Consider the following 27,274-nt stretch of genomic DNA (forward strand, 5'->3'; position numbering starts at 1 on the left):
CCTTGCATTGATTTCTTAGGAGGCAGGTGGTGGTTGTGTATGAGGAATTATTGGAGTGAGCGTGTTACAAGCAAAGATACTTTGAAATGTTGAACTTTTCTCCATTTTATGTAAATGAGAAGGGAGTTTTTCTGAACAATAGTCAATCACCACTGTGTAGTACATTTCTTCATGTCACCAGAAGACTTGGATGTTGCAGCCATTTTATTGTTTTTAAATTATGTTTCCTGTTCTTTGTGTATTTAAGCAACTATGCAATCACTATTCCCTTCGACCCCGATGAAGGCTGAAACATGTTGGTGTAAAATAAAGTGTGGATTTGGTTTCTCCAGTCATCAAGTGTTGCTGCTTTCATTTTTTTCATCATGTCAAGTTGAAATCAGTGTTGTGACAAGATGGCGGGGAGGATTGTCATTGCTGTGTGTGGTTTTCCTCTACTTTTCCTGTACTCCTTTGATTTTCCAGAGACGTTTTAAAAACGTTTCTTAGTGACACACATTTTTAGTGACAATTGGTAGGGTCACATTTATAAGTCGCAGTTACATGGAGTGACCTGTAAAGGGTGTAGATTAGTCAGGAAGGTGCTGTTAATGGGTAAGTCAGACCTGTGGTTGAGCAGAACGTTTCAGAATGTTTTCTTCAATCTCAGACTAACTACTGTTGAATCAAGTCTTTGGAGAGTTTACCAGGTATTGACTTACTACCCAAGCCAAGGCATTTTGGGTTTCTTAATTTTGGATTTTACAACAAAATGGAACTGTGGTGTAATACTCCCCCACGTCTGTGGGGTCTCTCAAATGGTCATCGCTGGAGAGCCTAAAAAAGTATTTTTAGGGGAGAATGATGGTCCATATTAGATCGATATTTCTCAAAAATGTAGAGGAATCCTGGAATTGCACAGATGATACTGATGCTCAAGTGTAACGGGTAGCTCATCTTCTTCTTTCAGTAGGGTGTCCAATAGCCAAATCTGATGCCACTGGCCCTGGGCAGATCTGTGAATGTTGTTCAGTGTGGTACAGAATGCATGGTACAGAGGGTCTGTAGAATTATATCACTGCTGTAGAATCCTGTGTAGCACTGAATGAGGACAAAGTGTAATTACTGATGTAGCTCTCCTGCTGAGGTGGGTAGAGTAGCCAAAATAATAACAAATACTTCATACTCATTTAATATATATATATTTATTGTATTGGTGATTATGTTTCATCTGGCAACAGGTTATTTAACCCTAACTGATGCAGTGAGTAGCTTCTCATTTCTTAAACAACCAGGTCGAAAGACACATCCTGTGGTCGTGGAAAAGATGTTAATCTGTTTCAGAAGGGTCAAATTACTGGCATGCATTAAGCAGAGAAAACATCTAAGGAGATTGCTGAAACTACTAAAATCAGGTTAAGAACTGTCCAATGCATTATTAAAAAGTGGAAGGGCAGTGGGGCAACATCATCTTCGAGGAAGGAATGTGGTCGCAAAACAATCTTGAATAATCATGATCAGCAATCACTTAAACATGTGGTGAAATCAAATCATAGAAAAACAACAGTAGACAGTAATAGTGAAAGTAAGAGCATTTCCACTCGCACAATGCAAAGGGAACTCAAGGGATTGGGACTAAACAGCTGTGTAACCTATGATCTGGGGTTGCTGCACTTGGTCAGGTCTAGGTTCAGCAATGTTATGTGCCCAAAGAATGAGGTCAGCTGACTACCTGAATATACTGAATGACCAGGTTATTCCATCAATGAATTTTTTCTTCCCTTATGGCACGGGTATATTCCAAGATGACAATGCTAGGATTCATCAGGCTCAAATTGTGAAAGAGTGGTTCAGGGAGCATGAGACATCTTTTTCACACATGGATTGGCCACCACAGAGCCCAGACCTGAACCCCATTGAGAATCTTTGGGATGTGCTGGAGAAGACGTTACGCAGTGGTCCAAATCTCCCATCATCGATACAAGATCTTGGGGAAAAATTAATGCAACTCTGGACAGAAATAAATCTTGTGACATTGCAGAAGCTTGTGGAAACGACACCACAGCGAATGCGTGCCATAATCAAAGCTAAAGGCAGTCCAACGAAATATTAGAGTATTTAATAAAATATTAAATATTTTTGGCCAGACAATATACACACACACACACACACACACACACACACACAGCTGCTTTTCTTTGCTCTGGGTCTATAGTTCATATCGGCTAAATATTGTGCATATAAGATAAGTCACAAACATCACATTGGATTTGGTGATAACTGTGATTATTACAATTTCTTGGACTACTCTGAACTTTAGCTCAAGGTCACTTAGTAGATGTTTTACATTTTGTTATATTAACAATGCAATTAGGTAACCAATTAGACCGGCTAGCTAGCTAGATATATTATGTTGCCTAGCTGCCTAGTTAACAGCTGTGCCTGTATGTGTTCAAAAGACCAGTGAAACAGGAGGACTTATTTCTCCTTAATATTAGGAGAAAATATATAATTTAGCATTTGTTTTATATTGTATAATGTATATTGTATAATTTAATAGAATACGTAATTCCCACCCTTAACCCTTATTAGAATAATTTCATAAAAACATCTTGTTAGCGTGCTGTTTGAGACTATAATGTGTGCACAATTATTAGGCAAGTTCTATTTTTGAGGATTCATTTTATTATTGAACAAATACAGTGCTCTTGGTCAATCCAAAATGTTAATAAACCTGAAACCTGAATATTTAAGAAAGTAAAAGTGAAGTTTTAGCTTTCTTAGGAAAATATCTATGTGTGCATAATTATTGGGCAACTATTAGTGTGCAGAATTATTATGCACCTAAATGAAAAATAGAAATTTACCCATCTGACTTGTTTATTTTCATCTGTTAAAGTGAGAATAATAAACAAACAACATACAAATAAAAACATTTACAAAAAACATTTCTGACATTTAAAAAAAATCAGTGACCAATATAGCCACTGTCTTATTCAATAATAGTCATAAGCCTTCTATTCATGGAGTCTGTCAGTTTTTTAATCTGTTTACAATCTGTGACGGGCGAGGGAGGGGCCATACCGTGACACAATCACCTTTGTGCAGGAGCAGCTGCAGCCTCCCAGACACGGTTCAGAAATCTGTATTGTTTTCCTTCACCATAAATCTCCCAGAAGTTCCAGAAGTTCAAATTATTTTTAATCTTTAAGGCCTTTACTGGCTAGACATGAAGTGGAGTACTTCGATGCATGCAATGGAGCATTGTCCTGCATAAAAATCATGGTCTTCTTGAAAGGTGCAGACTTTTTTCTGTTCCACTGTTTGAAGAAGGTTTCTAAAAACTGGCAGTAGGTTTGGGAGTTTATTTTAAGTCCATCGTAAAAAAAAAAAAGGGCCAATTAGCTCATCTTTAATAATACCAACCCATAATAGTGTCCCACCTCCACCTTCCTGGTGAGTCGAAGTGGAGCTCTGTGCCCATTACTGATCCAGCAACAGGCCCATCCATCTGGTCTTTCATCAGTCCATAAATCCTTTGAAAAATTTGTCTTCAGATATTTCTTGGCCCAGTCTTGACGTTTCACCTTATGTATGTTGTTCAGTGGTTGTTGGTTTATAGCCTTCTTTACCTTGGTCATGTCTGTGAGTACTGAAAACCTTGTACTCCTGGGCACTCAAGGTGGATTACAGTTCTGGAATATAACAGCACTGGAGGATAATGATTTCCAGGTCACTTCATGATTCATTCTTCTCAAATCTTTGACAGTTAATCTGCATCTTTTTTTCTCAACACGTTTCATGCAAACCTGTGGACTATTTGCAACAAAACGTTTGATGGTTCTGTGATCACACCCCAATAACTTACTAATTTTAAGAGTGCTGCATCCCTCTGAAAGACTTTTTACAATGTTTGACTTTTTGCTTGAGGAAATTAAGCTGCCTAATAATTATGCACACCTTGATATAGGGTGTTGATTTCCTTAGGCCACACCCTCTCACATTACACAAATACACATCACCTGATATGCTTAAATCCAATAAGCATTCAAGTTTATATAGCTTGGAGTTGGAAAATATGCAAAAAGATTATGAGATGATCAAAATATTATCTTGCCTAATATTTGTGCACACATTGTAAGATGAACTCAGATCATTTTGATATAAGTTAACAGCTGCATGTGTTTCTCTTCTTGCGTGGTCGCCTAGAGCTCAAGTCTCTTACAGAACTTCAGGAGGTTGACTGACTGTACCAAGTGAGTCCTGATCATCACACTGATATGTGCATTACATTAAGACTGGAAGCAGCATTTGGAGCACAAACACCCAGCTGTATAGACCTAAGAACCTTGTTTAAAAGGTTTACTTGCTATCACAGCTTTAAAGATGACTCTGATAAGTGTACAACCATTTACAACGCATTCAGTTTCCCTCAAGTAAACACAAGAAACAAGAAACAAGGTAGAAAAACAACTTAGAATAACTTACTATAAAATATTTGGTTAACCATCAACTCAAATTGTGCTTTATGTCTACAAGAGTAAATAATCCTATTTATTCTTCTTTTGTAACTTTCTAAACAAAAAAAATGGCTACCTCAAATTTCAAGTATTTATTTAGTTATTTGTTATTATCAAAGAATTCTGTTTGAAATGAATAACTCACTAGAGTGTGTTTCAGGGGAGATTTTACTCATTTTGCATAGATCACAAAGGACACAGCAGCAAGTTCTGAAACAGATTAAAAACAGCAAGTAAAAAGGGCTGCATCAAAATTATTATTATTATTATTACTGTTGTTGTTGTTGTTGTTGTTGTTGCTCTTATTGTTGTTGTTTTATTGTTGTTGTTATCTTAAAGTATAGCTATGTATTTTGTACCCATAATAAATAACAAGTATATGCATTTGTTAGGTGGTTAGTATCAATATCATTTAGTTTGAAATATTTAAGTACGTATCTCCCCAAAGTGCCCCAGGGCTGTGCTGCACTGCTTCTGCAAGTGGTCTGCTTATAAGGCAGAAGTCCCGCCACAAGGTTTCCCCAAACAAGGTTTCTGATTGTTGGGACATATATTACTTGCAGCAGGACAAACTAGCTACTAACAAAGTAGCTACTAGCAACACAGAGAGTATGCTGAACATGAAACCCAAGCAAGTCATACAATATCCAACAAGCAAACTAACAAACACAGATCTTAAAAACAGCACTCAACAAGGGATAACTAGACTCAGGTGAATGCAATCAGGGTGGAGGACTAAACAAGGAGGCAGAACAGAGCAAAACCAAAACAAAGAAGCACATGGAAGGCTATCGCCAATGGAAGCGAGATGTCCAGGGATGGGAATACCTGACAAGCCAACATAAATAATCTTGTATATTTCACCAAAAAACAAACAAAAAACAAATAATTGGTTTAGCATTGGAAGGGAATAAAAGCATTTTCAGGTTGATGACACTATTAACAGCAGCATTTAGACAGGGCCTATGATTAATCCATATCCAATCAACCATTACTAAACTATTGAAAAGTACTGAATGATGCTGTCACAGATGACAGTCCCTCTCCTGCAAGCTCCTCAATATTAATCAGCATTCCCCTACTTATACCGTATTAATGATCATCACCTGTTGTAGTAAAGAAACACCATCACTTTGTTCTGTGTGAGGTCTTGTTGATTTTCTTGCATTTCTGAGCTATCCTAGTTCTTAGTGGTTGTTGTTTGTAGAATTTTTACTGTTTTTTAGATTAGTTCTTTGGATTTTGTCTGCCACTTTAAACCTGTCTTCTGGCTCTTAATAAACTCACACTTGGTCTATATGTTCTGAGCTTGTGTGTTACATTTGCATAGTGACTACAGTGTTTCATTTGTTTATAACAGCAATCAATACACCTCCTAAGCAGGAACACACATTATTTACATTAAGTTGTTGAATGTCACTTAAGTATAGAAAAAGAGTGGGCTGTGGTGGACTTTCCACTGTCTTTCACCAGTAGAGTCATAACAGTAACAAAAGAAATCATTAAAAAGATTCCAACTATTTTTTGTGCTTTGCTTATATTTTCCTACTACATGAAGTGTATATTTTGTTTCATTGGATTGTAGTGACTGCTGGTATGCTTCTCCTGCAACAGAAATTTCTTGCACAAACCATGAATGTTAACAAATAGTCAGAATCATGAAGCAAGGGACATATGACTGGTAGATGATAGGGTAGATACAGCGCAGGAGAAACTACAGGCCTACCACAAACCTGGCCTGAGTTTCTCAAGGCATGTAGATTCTTACTAATGATTAAGACTATAAGGTTACTATAGCCTATAGATCTATGTCTTGTGTAATAATTGGGGCCAGAGACAGAGTAAGCTATGCACAAAAGGACGTTTTTTATACCCTGTTTTCAACAGATGTTGGTTGTCTTCATTTCCTCCAATTGGCAAACTATGTCTCCCCCACCACCATTGTATGGTACCACCAGGCTGTATTATGCACAACAATTCCACTTATTCTATCTAACGCTCATTAGGAGAGAGCACTGATTTTATATGAGCCTTAAAGAAAAGGATAAATTGCTACAATTCAGAAATGTAATCATACACCATAGTGGGGGACTTCCCTTTTATCCCATATGAGAAATCTTGTCTGTTCACAGTTTATTTCAGTCTACTTTGTGTTATCCAGTAGCACAGCTTACTCATGCAGAGCAGTGGTGCTCAGTGGTGCTCTTTAGGGATATTTCAATTGCTGTGCTGTTATCATCTCAGTGTGACTGCTCTGGCTACAGAAAGATAAATATATAAACAAAAATAAATTCACCTTCCTGATTCTCCCGAGAGATGTGTTACATCTCCTTCCTATGTGGTATTCTCCATGATCTCCTTTTTCCATGTTTCTCCTCCTTTCAAAGTTTTGTATCTCTTTACATTTACACAAGTTTCTTTACATTCAGTGTCAAAGTCAACATAGTGATTTGAAGCTGAATGGTTTGAATTACTTGCGTGAGGGCAGCTACTTTCAATGCACTGATGCATAGACAATATAATCTTTTAGATTTTGGTGCATAATGGATTTATGATATATGGAAATACAACAGCAAGAAGAACAACAACAAGAACATTAATACATTTTATTTCACTACTTTAAGTAAAGTGTGACGCTGGCAGCACAGAGGGAGCAAGAGGCAAGTTTGCTAGAAAGTGCTCATTATATATTTTGTATATACATACAAGATCATGAAGACAATTAAACAAAAGATAGCAAACAGATTTTGAAGATCATGATCACTGTAAAATCTTTACAAAACTCTTTTTGAAGCTTTACTGATGCACAGATGATACCTCCTTACCTTAGTTGTGTGTCAATTACATATGTGCTTGTATAGCTTTACTTTATTCACATAATCTATTGTATACTATCAAAACTGTAAAATATCCAGATCCACCACAATACCAGGGAGGGACCATGTATATTTTGTACAAAGACAATAAAATTACTTTTCACACACACTTTAAAAAAAAGATTGCGATCACTCTCATCCTGGTGGGAGTGTGAGAGGATTCTGCTAGCTTCCTGCTGTACACTGCTAATAGACCTTTTGGGATAAGACAGAGAAGAGAGTGCTGCACTAATCCCATCACCTCGACACACTAGTGGAAGAAGTTTCTATAAGAATAAGAGAACATTGCAGACTTTAGAAATATTAGACCTATAGCAGAGTGGGGAATCACATTACATTGGTCCTCTGGGTAAAAGCATCTAGGTTATTTAAACTATTATTTAACTTTTTGCTTCTAATGTGAAACATTTTATTTGCAATATTTGAAAATGTCCAAAAGCTGTATATTGTTTCACAGGTTCCCTGTTCAATGCTTCATGTAACAGCTTGATTGTATGGAGAGTAAATGAGAATTTGAGTGTATGGAGACTAAATGAGAATTTGTTCTCAGTCACATAATAAAATGTAATAAAATGCTGACAGAATTTGTAAGACCCACAGACAAATTATGTAATCATGTCATCTGGACTTCTGTTATGGTGCTTTCACTGGGGATAAACAAAACACCAATCAACTTCTTGTACTGTTGTCTGACCTGGAAATAGATGAGACAGGGAGCAGGCAACATCATTCAACATGTTACGTTGCATCACTAGACTGGTTTTATCAGTAGACTGACAAATATATGCCACTCATAATCTGAAATCAGATGAAATTTTAGCCCTCCCTCTGTATTCACTGGACTGATTTACAAGTAAGCAAAATATTAAGACAAACTAATTTAGCATATAAGAGACAGGTTTTTGCTTCACAGTGTTATAAGTCTAAGTAATTTGGTGAAAAGGTATGTCAACAGCATGAAAAGAGGAGGATACCAGCACAGATTGAATGGCATGGACTGAGGAAGTCAACACATATTTTTGTGAGAAAATATGAGAGGTAATACATTTAATTTTCATAGGAAAGAGGGATGAAAATGACAAAAAAAGAGTGCAGGCTACAATGTCCTGGAATTTTAGGTGGCATGTCCAGAAAAATGGTAATAAATCTAGTAGAATGCAACTCTTTGGCTTAACATAAAGTTTAAATAAACTGAACTTGATGTGAATTAAAAAGATGCTACAAATTTGATAAGTAATGTTTCCATTCGGTGCAGAGCTGTAACTAGGATAATCTGGGCAAAAATAAATACTATCCCCTCACAAACTCCTGTGGTCTTTTTCCTTGCTCCGTTAAAAAGTGAACAGTTCTCTGGAATATTCAGTTGTGTATGGTTTCCCCACTGCTAGACATCAAATCAGCTCTGAGTAAGTAAGAAATGGATGCTGCATTGTAGTGACACGTGACAGATTTGTAAGTGAGACAGCCAAGTCTCTTAAACACAGCAGGTGATGACTGACCTCTTGGTTGAGGACACAGTGGACCAGGAAGATGAAGGTGCCCTGCTGGGAGTTGAGGACCAGGAAGAGGATCTCCACCACCTTACTGCTGCTTGTGAATGGCCCCAGGATCCAGGGACATCCCAGGATGATACACTGGGCTATGGTTTTAAATGCAATGGTCCTAAAGACAGAGAGACATAGAGAAAGAAAGAGAGAGAGAGAGAGCAATTATTAGCTTATAATTTTATCCATTACTAAAATATCCTCTACTACAGAGTAACTAAACTATTAACTATTAATTATAGTGTCATTAACATAGTAAAATGTATAAAAAGACCCCTGATACATAATGAAAACAAGTATCAGTCTGCACAGCGTAAGCACAGAGTATATACAGAATATCAAACTATTTGTCACATTCGCCCCTCCCTCCTCTGTTTAGTTATTGGTTTTGTTTCCTTGTGCTTCCTTGTTTTGGTTTCTGTGGGTTCCACCCCCGGTTAGTATCTCCACATTATTTTTATTACATGTGTCTTGTTTGTCCTAGTTACTCTCTGTATATAACCCTCATGTGGTCATTTTGTCTTTGTGCAGTCTCGTTTACTCATGTTACATCGCGGAGCCATTTGTCATAGTGTTTGTTTCTCTGGTTTGTTGGATCTCTGCCAGTTTTTGGATTGCTCTCTTTGCCTGTTCTCCATCTGTTTTGTTTGTTTCATTGACTGATTTCTGGATTTTATCCCTGGCTTTCACTTTAAATTATGTCTGTGCAATTCACTTTTTCTCTAATAAAGCTGCAATCAGCTGACAAAAAGCAACTCCATCTCTGTACGTGCTGGGATTGTTACACTATTGCTACTCAATATGCTATACTGTAATTAATGGTATTGTTACACTGTAATTGTAACAGTGACTATGTCAAATGTTACTGATTGTTTTATTCTAAATATGAACTATATGATATCCAAATGTTACAATATAATGTGCTGTCTTCCTCTACCTGCAGCCTTCTTGGTCTTGACCATCATACTGAGTGGGGGAGATGTAGTAGGAGCTGCAGCTCTTGCTCCTGCAGTTAAACCTAAGGTAACCCCAACACCCCTCACAGAAGGTCAAGATGCTTTGGAATGCTAGTCCCTGCTTTACTGCCTGACCGGACTTTCAACCCTGGCACAACCCACTCTGACCAGAACTCTTTTGGCTCTACTAAAAAGGGCACTCCACTGCCTTCTCAGGTCTTCAAAGCGACTTTGTAAGGAATGTTTATTACTCTGCATGGACACGTGGCCCAAAACTTAATGACCCAAGATCTGGGCTGAGGCACTGATAGAACATAAATACTCTGCTGGGAATTTAAGGATTTCTTCACAATCCAGAATGCATAGATCAGGAAAATTGGAATTTGGAATTTGACCTTTCCCATACGAAAGTTTTTCTCGCAAGCATGGCAACGAGACCAGATTTATAAATGGATAATAACGTCATTGAATTTCCATGAGTACAACAAGATTTTATAGTTGATACTGACTGTAAAGACAATGGATCCATAGTGCCTCTCAGTGACTATAACAGACTGCCCCATCTGGACTTATTAACCATGTATGGCCAACAATGCATTGTGATATACATAACATTCTCAGTACAACCTCAATTCTGAGTGAGATCGAACTAGCTATCATCGCCGAACTGTTATGAAACCCGCTCTCACTAAATTTGCTAACTTCATGAAATTATTATATCCATTCCTAAACCCTTTAATTCTATTGTTTGCATACTACCCTTTATACGTGTGTTACTTAGTGATTACTTCCACATCTCAAGTATAATAGACATAGGAAGCTTGTTTAAATGAATTATACTAGGACAGTACAATATGTTTGTAATAATCATGCTTTCTATCTTTCTCTATCTTTCTCTTCTGTGCTCTTATATCTGTATTTTCCATTAATATGCTATCTCAAGGTGTTTAGCACGTTGCACTACCCTGCGATATTTCTGTCCAGGTTAATATTTCCTCCCCTCATTAGTCCATATAATAACAGGAATCTCCTCTGTAACGCTGCTGGCCCGAGTGCCGCAGTGCGCGGGGCAGGACGCACAGACCTCCTCGATCATGTGGGACATTTATTAACATGAAACACACACTACACGACAGCCACTTACAAAAATTGACAGTGAACATGATTACACGGTTTTACATTTAGCAAAGTACACACTAACAAAGGTGATCACACAAACACAGACGTTACGGCTATCGCAAATAGTTACAATGACGGATGTTGACGTTAAACGACTTACGTAGCGACAATGACCAACAAACAAAGTTCATGTGGACATGGGTTTAAATAGACCCAGCAACGCTTGACAAAGCCTGTGCACATGTGTGCAATTTCAGGGGGGTGCGGTTACTAAACAGATAAACAATACACCTGTGGATTCCCCGCACGCGGCGGACCGTGCCACGTGACAACCTGTATTATGGGGAAGGAGCAGTGCGTGACATCCTCCCTTTCAGGCAACCTTCCAGTAGTTAGATTTGTTTGCTCTTTGGGTAGGATAGTCTTATCTTAGTTAGCACCATAGCTAATCAGTTCTCTGGCTTACACTAAAGTTCTACCTCTATGATTTGTGTTCTTTCCTTTTATTGTTTTCTTTATTATTATTATTAGTAGTAGTATTTGATTTATTTCCTTTATCTCTTCATTCCCCTTTCATTTATCCCACAGCTGTTATTCATTAGAGATTCTGTACACCCGAGTCTGCTATAGTAGCCTATAACACCTGTCTCACAACATCAATAATTTGTTTATTCATTAATCAATAAACTTCACATTTTTTCATCAAATATACTTGGCAAGTATATTTGAATCAGTGGTATTTGGTCACTGCACAAAATATGAACTAATTGAGAAATGAGACTGATGTTAATAAATCTTCGGTTTTTCACAGGTATTAGTTATTAGATATTAGTTAGATTAGTTTTTCCCTATGTGTATAGGGCAGTGCCCCCTTCCAATAATTCATAAAATTATGCATTTTTGATACACAATATAATGTGCTTCAAAATAATGTGTGGTTTGTTACCTCATCTGTTTAATCTGGGAAACGTCACTGTTCAGGCGTGTCAGAGCGACCATGATACTGAAGATGATTAAGCTGAACAGGATCGTGTTGCACTGTAATTGCAATGAAACATTACTGAGTTAATACTACAGAAGTGTAACCAAATCACACTAATCAAACCAAAAGGATTATTTTCTCCAGTATTCAAGAGTAGCTACTGACTATTTAATTCAGGCAAAGCGAAAGTAAGTACAAAGTATTGGTTAAAACTGTTCATCCCTAGTTTAGTTGATGATCACAAAATTTTAGAACAATGCTAGCTTTGAATTTAGATTTATTTAAAATAAATATTACAATAAAATAAATATTTTCAATAGTTTTATTGTACAGAAAATGCAAAATAGATTCAATTCAAATTTGTGTAAAATGGTAGAAGTAGCCAGTTGCTTGTGGCTAAGATCAGTCAGTAGAACTTTACTGATAATTGGTCAAATCAAACACATAGTCAAAGCCCAATGGGAAGTCAGGACTGGCACAAGATAAATCACAAACCAAGGGGACATCCAGAGAGAAAAAAAAATAGTTGAAAAGCCATTGAGCAAAAAAGACATTGAAAAAGTCAAAAGGGCAAACTGGGACAAACCACCCAGTATGCTCAGTGGCAATACCGCACTATGAAGGAATGGAAGTGTCACGAATGGCCACCCTCCTGGTGTCCCTGTTGTCAGGGTTTCCCTGTCGTCTCTTTTCCTGTACTCCCTCGTTCCGCTCCTTAGTTTCACTTTCTCCGCCTCTCATCTGTTCCTTGATTCCAGTCCTTGTTTTGGTTCTCCCAGTTCTCACGTTCACCTGAGTCTGTTTAGTGCCTAGTGGTCCTGATTATTGAAGCCCTGTATTTTTGGCTCCCAGGTGGTTGGTTATGTTGGGAAGTCTGCTTTGTTCTGTGGTGTTTAAATTCCACTCGCTACATTGTCGTCACTCTTGCTTTTCCATTTGTCTGGTTCATGTGTTGTTCTACCTCTACGTGTTCCCCTTGCCCCTGTTCATTTTGCCCTCAGTGATTGTGTTTTTCCTCATTTAATAAACCGCACCCCTGTACCTCTCGCCTGTTCCTATGGGACTCATTACAGGAAGTAAACAGTATTTAAGGGTGAGGTGAAAATTAGAAACATGTGATACATATTCAGGGAATGTTGACCTGAAAAGGTTCCTGATTGTAAACCAAAAGATTGGTTTTAGCTTGAAAAAGTAGGTACCTGGTTGCCTTGTATTTTGGAGTTAACTGTGCCTTCAATACTAGGTTAACAAAATGATATGTTTTATATTCTGTTTTATAATTAAAGTTCGAATTGCATTTCAAAATCTTAAGGCAGACAGATTACTCGTTTTTGTTTTCAGGTGGAATGAGCATCTTGATCGTCTGCAATGTCCCCTGGACTGTGTGGGGTTAAAAGCTTAAAGCTGCAAAGCATGTCCATGAAATACATTTAGATGTAGTACTTGCTATCATTTTATCAAACTAAATAATTAACCACTACTTTGGCACATGTACCAAACCCTAATCTAGTTAATACTTAGATCTTGAGGGACTGTGAATAATAAGGTTATCAGGGAGGGGGAGAGGCTTCAGAAAGCATAATAAATGCTCCATCATTTAAAGGCCATTGTGGAATCAGTTCATCAGCACTTACTGCAAGAATGAAATAAACTGGACCCAGGAAACTCCAGATGAAACCCCTGTCCTCCTTAAGCCAGCATCTACAGAGGAAAGAACAGACAACAGAAACAGCTGTCTGATGTTCTTACTATGAAAACACATCAGTAGACCTGACTAGATAAAGGTACCATATTTAACTCTCTCCTCCTCAACCTGATTAAACTTCCTCCAAATGCTCTCCACACTCACTTGTCACTTCCATATCCATTAGGCCCCAGTGCTGCAGACATGCCCACCACAATCAAAGAACTCCCATATCCAATCACAATCAAACACCTCATTATAAGTGCCTCCTTCTGCTTTGATCTGATCTTTGATAGGCTCTTTACAGTGATAAAGAGAAGCACAGCCTCAATGAACATCCACACAAACGCAGAGAGAAAGAGGAAGTGCAGAACACCTGCCAACAGTGCACACACCAGCTGAGAGAGAGAGAGAGAGAGAGAGAGAGAGAGAGAAATAATTACAAAACAATGCTATTATAATTTGTGTTTCCAGTTTATCTATATATATATATATATATATATATATATATATATATATATATATATATATATATACACATTGTTATGTAAACTGTTGAAATCACATTATGAAACTCTAAACTCAAAAAAGAAAGTAATCAGGCTACCAAAAATTAAGTAAACTTAAAGTAGAAAGTGAACATAATTAATATCTAAATTATTGGTCTGTTAACTTTTTGAGGTACAATTACTCAAAAACTGTAAGGTTGCTGGGTTACTTGTTTTTTAAAATCTGAAACATAAATAATATTTTACAGTCTATGTGGATAATTGTGCTCACCTGTTTGGGTTGTATGTACTGCAGGAAGTGTTGTGTGAGCAGGAAGAGGAGGTGAGCCAGCAGTAGGCTTATACACAGGTTGATCAGAGCAGGGTTTGTCACTCTCGGGTTCCCACGGAAAATGGCAAAGGTCAACAGAGCCAAGCTCAGGAACACCAGCCCTACTGCTACAAATGTCGTATTTAGCAGCACTATGAGTTGATCACTCTAAAAAGAAATGAAACAAAACAACAACAACAACAACAGAAAAACAGCAATCCATCAAATTTCTTAAATATTGTCTGTTTTAAAATGTTGACACTGCAATCAACATGGCACTTCTTGCTCATTATAGAGGAATAGGGGACCTAGGTAGAAATGCTAGGAGTTTCATAACTTGATATACATTGTGTCCATGATATGTGTCTGAACAATGACAATCATCAAATACTAGTGTAAGGGTGCAGACTACGGCCTGACATTCTGCTAGTCTGATATCTGTGGCATGACGTTCATGACATTCATTAACAGTATAAATATGTCACTTCCAACCAGAGACAACCAGGTCTTTGGCTAGCAAATCGTTTCTAGTAAAGGACTGTATAAACTCATATAAAATAATTTTAATGTGCCTTTCTGAAAAGAGGTTAGCAGAAGGCAGTACTGTATCTGCTCTCAATGAACAGGGTCAGGGTTAGGGCATTATGTCTTGGTGAAGAACAGGCTCAGGGTTAGGGTATTATGTCTTGGTGATGAACAGGGTCAGGATTAGGGTATTATGTCTTGGTGATGAACAGGGTCAGGATTAGGGTATTATGTCTTGGTGATGAACAGGGTCAGGGTTAGGGTATTATGTCTTGGTGATGAACAGGGTCAGGGTTAGGGTGTTATGTCTTGGTGATGAACAGGGTCAGGGTTAGGGTATTACATCTTTGTGATGAACAGGGTCAGGGTTAGGGTATTATGTCTTGGTGATGAACAGGGTCAGGGTTAGGGTATAATGTCTTGGGGATGAACAGGGTCAGGGCCTTTTCAATACCTGCATTTTATGTTGAAAACATGCTTATAGAATCCTTCTTTTAATAATTTGCAGATCTTCAAAATATTGTGCAAAGTTCATCGATGACTTTTTTGAAATACTGTAACATTTCCTGTGACTGACAAGTTTTATCATAAGTGATGATTTTAAAGTCCACATAATACCAAAGAACTTTCTGTTTTATTTGAAATGTTCATATTGCATATTGGTGACCTGCAGAACCAGATTCTAGATTTACTCATTTCTAAGTTTCTCAACATTTCTTACATTATTGTTAAGGATTTGGAATTTTTTGTGTTTTCTTTGACATACTGATCTTTCTAGATCCTTAGTCCAGCTATGCTTTGTTTCAAAAAATGTACATAAATGAGAGTACATGTAATAAATTCATAAAGACTACAGCTGTGTCACCATCCACAAGAGCAGACTCCACTGATGTCTCCTAGATCACTTCAACTTGAACATTTTAATTGTCATGGATGCTTTTGCCCTGTTAAAACCTACAATGACTAAGGTTAAACAGAAAGCTCCAAGGAGAAACGTCATGATAAAGAGAGTACAGAACAGCTGGGTATAAGTGGAGAAACAACAAACAATCAATTACAACACCTATATACAAAGCCTTTCTACTTTAATCAACTACAACACCTATAAACAAAACTGTCTACTTTAATCTTGTGTTAGGTGGAGCTAGACAGTTTCTTCTCTCTAAGTTGATGGAAACATGAACAATACCCACATTCTGTTTGTCATGGCAGAAAAGCTAACAATCCCCTAAAGCAGATAATCACATATCTCCTCTCCAGTAATGAATTTGTGATTATACTGTGATTATACGATCAATACCTCACCGTCAAATAATGAGACAACGCAATGCCACCCCAGAACAAACCAGTTATTAATATAAATGACCTTAAAATACTTAAACCATCTTAAACCATCTGCATATTGTCTTTATACTAATAAATGACTTTATCAAAAACAAATTTAAATCTGTAGCTGCTGATCTACTTCAACAAGTTAATGTATTATGCCTATTCAGCCATATTCCATAAATGACTGAAAACTGATGCAATTAGGCTACTGTTGAAAATAAAAACTTGATCTTTCTTTACTTAACAACTATAGCACTGTCTCAGATCTTTCTTTTATAAGTGACATAATAGAGAAAGTAGTGTATAATCAACTAAACAAAATTTTAAATGTAATTTGTCATCTTCACAATTTCCAATCAGGTTTCTGCCCACACCATAGCAAAGAGACTGCCCTAATTAAGGTACTAAATTATAAAAGCCCCTATACTGGCTGGTAAGTATTACTAGATCTTGGTGCTACATTTGACACTGTAGAGCAAAAAGTACTTTTGGCAGGAAAACTGGGTAAGGCTATCAGGAACTGTCCTCCAATTATTTGGGATTTATTTAGAAAGTATTATTTAGTAAGTATTTATTTATTATTTTGTCAGGATTGGGAGTTATGAATCTGACAGGAGAGCTGTAACCTGGAATCCTCAGGGATTAATTCTGGGCCCCATTTTATTCAATCTATATATGCTCCCATCAAATTCTACAACACACACACACACACACACACACACACACACACACACACACAATTTCACAAATATTTCACAGATATACTTGGCTTTCTCATTGGCTGATTACACCCTAAATTTAGTCCACATCTTTTTAGGGATCTAAAAACTAAACTAAAACTAAAAACACCTAGTCATAAATCTAGCAGGTATTATAGGTGTAGATCTCCCTTTTACAAGCCACAATTAATTAATCACCAAAATATCTTTCTATCATCTTAAGGATACAGCCAAAATCAAAAATGTAATGTCCCAACGAGCATTGTGAATTTCCACAACCCTTGAGTAGGCCACTTTCAACCACCAGAGAAAGGTACAGAGTAGCATGGAAGAAAGCATGGGCAATCAGACATTCCTGTCCTCTTGTCTCTTTAAGAAATGATTGAAATGATTTCACTTTTGTGAAGTCTGATCCATCATTCCTTTACCTGAGTTGGGTTGATCTGCATGATGAGGGCGAAGGTTGAGAGGTGATCACAGGAGCAAACACTGTGACTGCTGTTGGTCTTGATAAGTGTACAGCCATCTACAACCCATTCAGTTTCCCTCCAGTAAACACAGGAAGGAATATGATCAGGGTTTAATATCTAGGCAAGAAACAAGGTAGAAAAACGTCTTAGAATACATTAATATCAAATAGTTTGTTAACCAGCAACTCAAATTTTGCTTTACGTCTACAAGAGTCAATAACCCTATTTATTCTTCTTTTGTAACTTTCTAAACAAAAATCAGCACCTCAAATTTCAAGTATTTATTCAGATCAGTTATTCATTATTATCAAAGAATTCAGTTTGAAAAGAATAACTCACCGGAGTGTGTTTCAGGGTGAAGTTCACTGGTTTGGTGAGTGTTTTGTTAGTGGTTTTGGGCAGTGTGGCTGACACCAAAGTGGACATTAATGTTTGTTCCATGTTGCTTTCACTGTTGAAGCTTCTGTTCAGCATACTGGGTATGTTTGTGTAGCTCACAAAGGACACAGCAGCATGTCCTGACACACATAAAAACAGCAAAGTAAAAAGGGTTGCCTCTAAATTATTATTATTATTATTATTATTATTATTATTATTATTATTATTGTTAGTATAGCTATGTATTATGTACCCATATTATATGACAGGTATATACATATGTTAGGTAGTTAGTATCAAAGTCAATTTGTTTTAAATATTTAAAGACCTTGTACCTTTATTCATTTCACTTTTAGATATCCCAATGAGATCAATTTCCATTTGAGCATCTGCTGTGTTGATCACAGATGTTTTTCCCAAGAAACTATTTGGTCCAACTGCAAGTACGCGTATCTCTGATAGAAAAACATATGTTGGGTACATTAGCTAACATCAAACAGAGTAGCACAGAGTTCTGGTGAAAACAGTATGGAAAGTTTTTTATGCTGCACCCTGAGCAATACAACGCATGCCTTTATGTTTCCTTCCACACCCACTCCCCTTGTAGTTCACATAAATCTGTGTGGTTACCTATATCTGGGAGGGAGATGTTGATAGCATAGCTGGTCTCTGTGATCTTCACCAGTGCAGACACCAGTTTCTCTGTGGTATTCAGCATGGTGTTCAGAGAGGAGACTAGTTCATCCTGATTACTGCTTCCAATGCTAAGTTGCTGATGAGCAGTAGGAATGAACCTTTCCAAAACTTTCTCCACGACCTGCTCAGTAACCAGACTAAAGTTACACATATGTAAAGAAATTGTCCACTTTCCTGCTATTGAACTGTCTATTCAGATAATCATTTACAGCTGTGTTACAACCTTAATTCACAACATTCATCAGGTGTGTGTGAGTGTGTCTGTGTAAATAAATAAATAAATAAATTTTAAAAATAATAAAAAACCAATATTTGTAAAAAATAACCTTAAGTTTGAGAAAGGCGTTATATAAATGCTACTACTACTACTTCTACTACTACTACTACTACTACTACTAATAATAATAATAATAATAATAATAATAATAATATTAACAATAATAATAATAATAACAGTGAGAAACATCTAAATAAGAGATTATTGATGATCCTACTTTAACTTACAACAGTGAGAAGTGTCTGAGTAACAGTTTATTGATGAGTTACTTTAATTGAGAATACCAAGAAGCCTCAGATTCACAACAAAATGGGGAGAAGTGGGTGATTATCAGTTTATTGGTGAGATATTTTTTAGGTTCAGCTTTTATACTCACATTCCTTGTTAACTCTTTAGTACTGAAGTCATCAATCTGGCTTGACAGATTCTTATAACACTCTGCTATGATATTATCCTAAAACAAAAAGCAAGTTCTACAAATATCTTAGGACTTGGATTTTTGCACAGAATTATTAACGATGTTAAAAGTACACTGAAGTCTGAGGTGTAAAAAGGTAATTTGAAGAAGTATGAATCTTGCCACAAATTACATCCCCAGGTTCAGTTTACTGGCTTGCTAATTAACAAAGACAGGCTGTTGGAATAAAATCCTGGGAGGATCTTTACTCTCTGAATCCCTAATCATTACCCGTGTTTGTCGGTGAGAGAGGTTCTTAGTGTTAGTCCAGTACTGGCAATCCTCAGACACTGTGATAACTGGAACTAAGAAAAGACAGTTCATCATGAAAAAAGGATTGCAAAAGGTACCGATATAACCCTGAATTCCATTATCTACTTCAATAAGTCATTATAATACTTTTAGCATTAACATTTTAAAGTGATACAGAGTGTGTTTTGCAAAATATGGTTCTGAAGGAAGAACTTTAACTCATTTTAACTTGTAAAATGAAACACCTGTAAGTTGCTTGTATGTCCATCATAAAGTGGCTAGTTTTTTTTTTCAAGAATATTCAGATTTCAAAACCAGTAATGAGGCAAAGGTGAAAATAATGTGGTATCCCTTTCCAAGCCGATATTAATGCCACTGCAGTGAACCTACTATTAAGAAGTATGTGTTAACCTGAAATAGTATAATTGATGGCTGTGGTCATCAAGATGGCAGAGGTTGTATCAGTTGTAAAAGATGGAGGGGCACCTGTACAGCCATAAGAGTCTCCTTTGGGCAGGAATCCATCAGGTATTAACAGTCCAGAGTCACACACACAGCTGCCATCATGATTACACTGCGCATGCTCACCACAGGAAGATGCACTGCAGAATGAATGACCTGCAAGTGAATGGAAAATGTTGAAAACAAGAAGAAAAAAAAACAATCTACTTCATACCTGCTTTAATTTTAAACTTTAAATAGTTTAGATGTGACTTATTTTTGATATGCCACAGAACTGAAATGTGTATTTGCAAACCACTTCTTACTTGTAGAAAAAATTCCAGTAGTTGGGAAGAGATAATAGATAAAGAATCCTCCATGACAGGATGCACGGTTTACAATTTGTGTAGTAAGAGAGCATGCAGAACTAGTACTACAAAGTAACATGCAGTTATATAGGTTCTGATTTGAGCTCTGAGATGGTTTGCATGATGTGATTGAATAGGACATATTGGTACCACTACGATTGGCTGAGCAAGTGCCATCTAAAACGTCTCCACCAATACCAAAGACCTGGTACCATCCTTCCTGCAGTTTAAGATCATTCATTGGCCACTCAGCAAAAGAGGTAGAGTTAAAGCCAATATTGCGCCAAGGGTCAGATAGAAGCTTATGAAAGATACAAGGATCTGAGAAGCAGAAGATTAGAGAGAAGTCAGATTACAAACATTTACATGCACCTCCCTATAAATACTACTAATAAAATATTAAATTTATCCTCACAAAAACTGGGCAGATATTACCTTCATAAACACATTCTCCCCATTGCTCATCTTTGTCATAGTCACTAGTCGTGCTGCACCATGAGGTGCTGTGGTTGAATTCCACACATGTGTTGTAAGTATTTCCTTTGTAAATAAAAGGCAGTGTACACGCAGATCCTTTAGCATTACCATTTATGGTGAAATTATCTAACAGTGAATAGAAAAAAAAATCAGATTACATTTTAGCATGTTTATAACAAACAAACAATCTGTAGTCTACCTAAATTCCCAACTTTTAATACTCTGATATCCAAAACTAATTATGAAGCAAAGATTTCAAGACCATTTTTAAAAAAGGTTAAATGGGGGTAAATCAGTTTAATGCTGGATTTGTAAAACCACTGTGTGCTCAAAAAACATATTTCTCTCATTTTTCATGTAACAATATTTTATGGTGTTTGAGTTTTAAATGAGTTTTAAAGTTATAGATGAGCTAAAAAAAAAAAAGGTGTCTCAGATTTCCACAGGATATTTCAAGGTCACAAAATCCTTTAGAAATTCTAATACCTTGCTAATGTTGCAATGTAACATTTGACTATTAATTCTATCTTATAGTGAGACAAAGAACAAAATGCTTGTATATCTTAAAATCTACCTCAAATGTTATGTTATTATATTTCTTAACTTGCTGCATTGGTTTGAATGTATCTTCTCTCTGAATGTTCAGCATTAATCTGATCTTCCGGCTCTTCACTGACACTCTAATTTTGGATCATTTCTACTTTGGATAACTATGTCCTTGTTAGAAATGATTGTTTATGGTTGATTAAATTTCACACCTGTGGAAATTGATCAAGTAGCTAAGAATGTTCCTACCATCTATAATAAAAAACTGGATAGCTAATGATCACCGCCATGTCAGTACTTTTGGTGATTGCAATGTGTCTGTTGCTTTTTCTCACTAAATGGCCAACACTTCCGTTCACTGCCTGAACTGTATAAACATTGCGTTATGTTACAGAAAAATAAGCTTACAGCATTTAGTTCCTTATCTTGCTACCTCAATCTGATTGTTACATTGCATCTTAATGCATCTACTTGCATTAAGAAAACTATCAAAGGAATTGCATTAAAGGAAGTATAGGGTAATATAAACATTTATATAAATGTACATTATACCGCATTTTACCTGCACATTCCTAATAGACAAACACTGAATCCTAATTAAAACCCTGATGGAGCGACTCCCGGCACACCAGCCTATTGGGCCATGGCCCCGAAACCAACACCAAATGGCCAAATGAGGTCAGAGGATTGAGCAAACTGACACAGGCTAGCGTGGACAGGACAGAGGGGAGGACAGCAGGAACCAAGACTATGACAGGGACAGGGACAGGCACAGAGACAGGCACACTGACAGGAAGGGGAACAGACACAAAAGTCTTCCTGTTGCTGGTTGAGGCGAGGTCTGGCACATCCAGATGGAGGCGCTCACCGCCAGTTTGGGTGGTGACGGCGTCTTTGTCTTTCTGGCAGATAATCTGGGCAGCATATCAGATGAGGTACCTGCCTTGAGTTCAGGGGCTGACGATGCTTCCATCTCACCAGTCCAGACTGACGAACAGGCACACAGGCCCTGGGACTGTATGCACTAGGTGAGGGAGTGTCCCAAGCCCTTTTTGTGGCAACATGAGGAAGCTCACAGGCTCTAGAGCAACATGTTCTGGGTGGAGCCTTGGATGCTGGGAACTTGCTGTTGGTCCCTGACCCCATATCTGATATGGAACTAGAATCCTCATGGAAGGCCTCTTTGACCTCCATGGAAGGTCCTCAGAGTGGTGGGACTCCGCTTCCATCCTGAGGCTATCAAGGTCTTCATAGCTCTCTTACTTGCCTTAGTCCTTGTAATCATCCCAGTAGTCCGTGGGAGCAGGTAGGACCCTGCCGAGTTGGACCCTGGACCGCCAGACCCCCCCAAAATGGCCAGGGGAACTCTTCTCTTCCAGGCCGGTGGGGAGCATACCCACCAGGGTTCCTCCATGCAAACTAGGTTGGGGCAGCTACGTCACTTCCTTCCCTTCTTGGCTTACGCCTTCCTTCAGTGTTCTGTGTATCTGAGATGAAGATGAAGCAAGGCAAAATGCAGAGGCGAGAGACGTTTCCACAGACACAGACATTTATTGTGCACAAAACAGAAACAAAACCAAACACAAAGAACAATAATTGACAGCATACATAATGCAACAAACAGTCTAGCGCACAAAGTGGTAGCTAAAAACACAGCAGGTGTAACACCTAATCGAATAAAAAAGAAGGGGTGTGGCCATGTAGACAAACAGAAGCAAGATATCACACTGACATGGGGAGGAGTCTAGAAGGAGGGGGTCATGCTGTGAAAAAAAAATACTGAAAAAAGTTATTTATTTATTTATAGCACTGACATATTCATTGCCCAGTATATGTATGGATTTAGGCTTTACTCACAGTACATCTCAGTTACGCAAAGTGTAGACAATACTGCAGTAGCAGTGATCCCTGGTGGATAGAGACAGAGTTTACTGAGTATACATCCAAACATCACAATCCAAATATCATCATTTGGCTGAATTCATCTAGTATTTCAGGATGCTCATATTCATGAAAATAAAACTACAGTAACAAACAATTAGAACAGACAAGTAGAATCAAGCACAGGTTTAATCCTAAAACACATCTAGTTGTGCCTCCTGTGTCCTTCAGAACAGCATAAATCTAAATATGTTCCTAAGAAAAGTTCCTATGGACTTAAAACATTTATTCCACCACCAAAAATAGTCAACACAGAGGACTCACATGTCAGAAAGCAGGTCATCTCTCTCCACTGTGGTCTGAGTAGCAATAACAGAAGACAGCGACTGTGGAGAAGCACAGAGCTTAGTGCAGTAGGACACCTACGATTATATCATCAGCACCTTGACCATTGAGAGACCAGCAGGGAGTGCTCAATGGGTAAGTTTGATCCATAACCTTCCACCCATGATCATCTTCAGTTTCAGTTTCCATTACTTTAATGCCTGTAGTGCAGCATGTGGAAGTTTTCAAGTATTGGTGGAGTTTATTTTACTTCTTGGCCACTACAGTGCAGTTTATTCCTTTACCACATAGGGGCAGACATGTCTAATTCATCGCATTCACAAGCAACTGGTACATGCAAGTTAGGCAACAAAGCATGGTTGTAATACATATATCATACAGATAAACTTTAGTCCTATTTAATATGTTAATGTTGATATCTGGAAAGGTTAAAAGGTGCAAACCATTGATTATATGTAAAAATCAATGGTAACACACACATACACACACACACACACACACACACACACACACACATATATATATGGGTTAATGCCGATCTGAGGGCCTACCGCAGGTCTGATGGACTAACTCTGATCTGATAAAGGTAAAAGGTGATATATGCATAGAGATGCACTCTATTTCATTACCTCATACACTTAAATACTTTAATGAAGACCACTTTGTATTATGGATGGTGTCATTTGTAGCAAGTCAGGCAGTGTTATGACAAGAGAGGGGTAGACTCCTCTAATGTGTGATCACACCTGTCACTCTCCACCAGTGAAAAGTACTTTAGTTAATCACTATCCACTATCTTGTGTAATCTCCTATTATGTAGACAAATCATGTTAGGCTACAAGGCTTCTTCAATTTCGAATGCATTGTTATGTCTATGCATTTTCTTTTTAGTGCTTTTGACCTACATGATATTTGTGGCAAACTCTGTGAGGAGAGTTTTAACCACAAAGTATGAAGACTGCCAGTGGTAATGTTTGGTAGACTCAACCAAGCAGTCAATATATTTACAGCATTTGGTAGATACTCTTAGCCAGAACAATTTTTATTAGTATGACAGTCGGTGCTCTCCAAGCTCACAGAATCAAACCCAAGTCCTTAGTGTTACCAGCACCAGGTGATCTACTGAAGCCCAGAGGGCATAGCTAACAATTCAGTTATGTGTACTTAACAATTCGTGGGTGTATAATTAACAATTCAGGACAGGACTATGGGTCAGATCCATCTTAAATTCCCTACTTTATATCTTGTTGACTTTTCCTATATATGATTCGGTATCTTGAATGAATAAGTGCAGACCTCAGGCCTCAGAGCGCTATGTCAGAGAAGAATTGTATTTATATACTGTACATTGTGTGTGTGTGTGTGTGTGTGTGTGTGTGTGTGTGTGTGTGTGTGTGTGTGTGTGTGTGTGTGTGTGTTTGTGTGAGAGAGAACTTGTTTTGACTACAGCAAGTTTTAGGACATCAGAGGTCACTTATGGGCTAGAAACTACAGGAAGTATTTCTGCAGGAATCCATGTACAAAACCTGGCCACACATTAATCAATTCAGATAGGCCATTCTCTGGGAGGTACAGTCTGAGGGACGTGATTCAGTGAACTTTCACTGCGACCATCACTAATCTGAAGAAATCAGAGTCTGGGACCTACTGGTGTGGAGTGGAGATAGTTACAAAAGACACATTTTAAAAGGTGCATCTTCAAGTTTTGGATTGTAAGGAAAATCTGTATGACTCATAATGAGAGGTGTGTCTGTAACAAAAAAAGCAATTTACATGTAATTTAACATAAAGGTGTGTTTTGCTTCAGTCCTACATGTAGCTCCTACAACTCCCAGGAGATGGACCAGCACAAAACCTCAGATCTCAGTGGAAGGCAGGTCTCTTCCTACAATGAGTGTAATGGTTTCTCCTGATCAGGATGGACAAAGCAGCACTTTACCCTTGCCAGAAGGAAATGTGGGTTTTAATTATCCTCTTGTGTCATATGTGGGAGAATATAGTCAGTGATGGACACAGTTTGTATGTCTTTCTCTCTTTTAGTGTTCACAGACCCAGAAAAAGTAGCAGCCATACACCGCTGGAGAATGCCCTTTGATTTAAAGTCACTGAGGTTTTTTGGTGGGCTCTGTGGCTATTATCACTGTTTCATCAAGAACTATTCAGCAATTGTTAAACTGTCGACTGAACTCACCAAGGGTTATCCTCCGATCAAAGCGAAGCATAAGAAGGGCTCTGGTGAACAGAGGCCATACTTTAAGGAGTCTGATCCCTTTAGAGAGTGTTGGAACCAGACATGCTCTGAAGCCTTCCACACAATGATCAGTTATCTCACTCATGCACCAGTACTCGCATGTGCTGACCCAGCAAAACCCTATATATGTCACGTGGATGCAAGCCTAAAGGGCCTAGGTGTAGTCCTCTGTCAGGAGCATCCTGACAGAATTATCCCATACACCAATTAGAGTTTTTTGCACTGAAATGGTCTGTTGTGGATCAATTTCATGGCTGTCTTTATGATGAAAAGTTTACATTGAGGAATGATAATAATCCTCTCATGTATGTACTAACAAGTGCAAAACTAAATGCAGCAGGTCACTGGTGGCTCTCTGCACTGGCCACCTATGATTTCACCATTCAGTACAACCCACACAACATAATATGTTGCAGACTTACGGAATGAATGAATGAATGAATGAATGAATGAATGGAAACAGATCTTACCAGCAGTTGTTCAGGATAACTGCCTGTAACCATGTATGATATTTCTGTATGTAACCATGGTTAAAATTCATCTGATTCACCTAATAAAATTCACCCCAGATTTTAGCCTTAAATAAGCATAAATGAAAACATTAAATTCAGGTCAGCATAATGAGCCATTTCCTCTCAAGATGTTGAACTTTTACTAACAGTGTTTGTTAGTTTTCATTTCTTCTTGGGATTCCATTTTGAGTACATTTATGCACACAAGTCATTTTTCTGTAAGGACTGTAGTTCTTGACTGTCACTCTTTTGTTCATGACTACTAGATCTACTTCACCTCTGGTTCGGTGTTCATAATGATCATTTACTTACACATGCACACAAGCACATACACAAACATTTTTTAATGGTCATAATGACCAATTTAACATGTCATAAACTATAACATACTTCAAAAAATATGTTACAGAATCTTGTTCCCCAAAAAGGTTCACTGTAAGCTCATACACGTCAGCAGGAAGAAGGATAAACGCTGGCCTCATTTTTACTGACAGAATAATAGAAGGTCAGAAAACTAGCAACAAACTTCTGTCTTTACAGCAGCCAGTGTGCAGCGATAATGTCCATATCACCCTTACCTTTCACCCAGCGTGGAAGCGTCTTTGGTATTGTAGTATTTTCAGCTGTAACTCCTGGTTATATTCTCAAACCCCATGAGACACAAACGTCAACAACATGCATGTGAACAAGTGTGTCTTATAACTACAGAATCACACTTGTGTCACAATAATGGCGATAAACTGCTACAAGTAGCAGTTTGATTGCGACATCCCTCAAGTGTGATGCCAAGAACTTTAAAATGTAGAAGTTTGCATAGTGCAAGTCACGCATGTGACGTGGCGAGGCACTCAGGATGCGTAGAAGGGGCACG

At 37.8% G+C, this 27,274-nt stretch overlaps 1 protein-coding gene across 9 annotated transcripts; it reads right to left on the reverse strand.

Moving 5' to 3' along the window:
- Window positions 1-7,101: 7,101 nt before the first annotated feature.
- LOC145643317 (adhesion G protein-coupled receptor E3-like) lies at window positions 7,102-27,123 on the reverse strand. 9 transcript variants are annotated; one of them, XM_081701500.1, is made up of 19 exons: window positions 26,982-27,123; window positions 23,620-23,681; window positions 23,272-23,322; window positions 20,827-20,994; window positions 20,350-20,712; window positions 19,994-20,200; window positions 19,562-19,635; window positions 19,250-19,327; window positions 18,531-18,717; window positions 18,236-18,355; window positions 17,862-18,040; window positions 17,481-17,639; window positions 14,441-14,647; window positions 13,826-14,058; window positions 13,611-13,677; window positions 11,941-12,032; window positions 8,875-9,037; window positions 7,974-8,069; window positions 7,102-7,641 (listed from the first exon to the last, which is right to left on the reverse strand). In XM_081701500.1, exons 2-18 carry the CDS (start codon window positions 23,636-23,638, stop codon window positions 7,989-7,991), a joined length of 2,448 nt encoding a protein of 815 aa, XP_081557626.1. In that variant the 5' UTR covers window positions 23,639-23,681; window positions 26,982-27,123; the 3' UTR covers window positions 7,102-7,641; window positions 7,974-7,988. The 9 variants fall into 9 exon arrangements, with proteins under 9 accessions (XP_081557626.1, XP_081557627.1, XP_081557628.1 ...); XM_081701501.1 differs by having other exon boundaries at window positions 7,102-8,069; window positions 20,069-20,200; XM_081701502.1 differs by having other exon boundaries at window positions 7,102-8,069; window positions 13,913-14,058.
- Between the last annotated feature and the right edge of the window lie 151 nt (window positions 27,124-27,274).

The sequence above is a fragment of the Electrophorus electricus genome, chromosome 18 (assembly GCF_041902795.1).
Source record: "Electrophorus electricus isolate QZ-2024a chromosome 18, ASM4190279v1, whole genome shotgun sequence".
Classification (NCBI taxonomy): domain Eukaryota; kingdom Metazoa; phylum Chordata; class Actinopteri; order Gymnotiformes; family Gymnotidae; genus Electrophorus; species Electrophorus electricus.

What these genes read in the sequence shown, in the direction of transcription:
- LOC145643317 (XM_081701500.1), bottom strand. An exon ending in TGCAGATCAACCCAACTCAG is followed by an intron (nt 14,648 to 17,480) that starts GTAAAGGAATGA and finishes ATTTCTTTTTAG; the next exon opens with AGTGATCAACTCATAGTGCT. An exon ending in ACTGTGTCCTCAACCAAGAG is followed by an intron (nt 8,070 to 8,874) that starts GTCAGTCATCAC and finishes ATCTATTTCCAG; the next exon opens with GTCAGACAACAGTACAAGAA.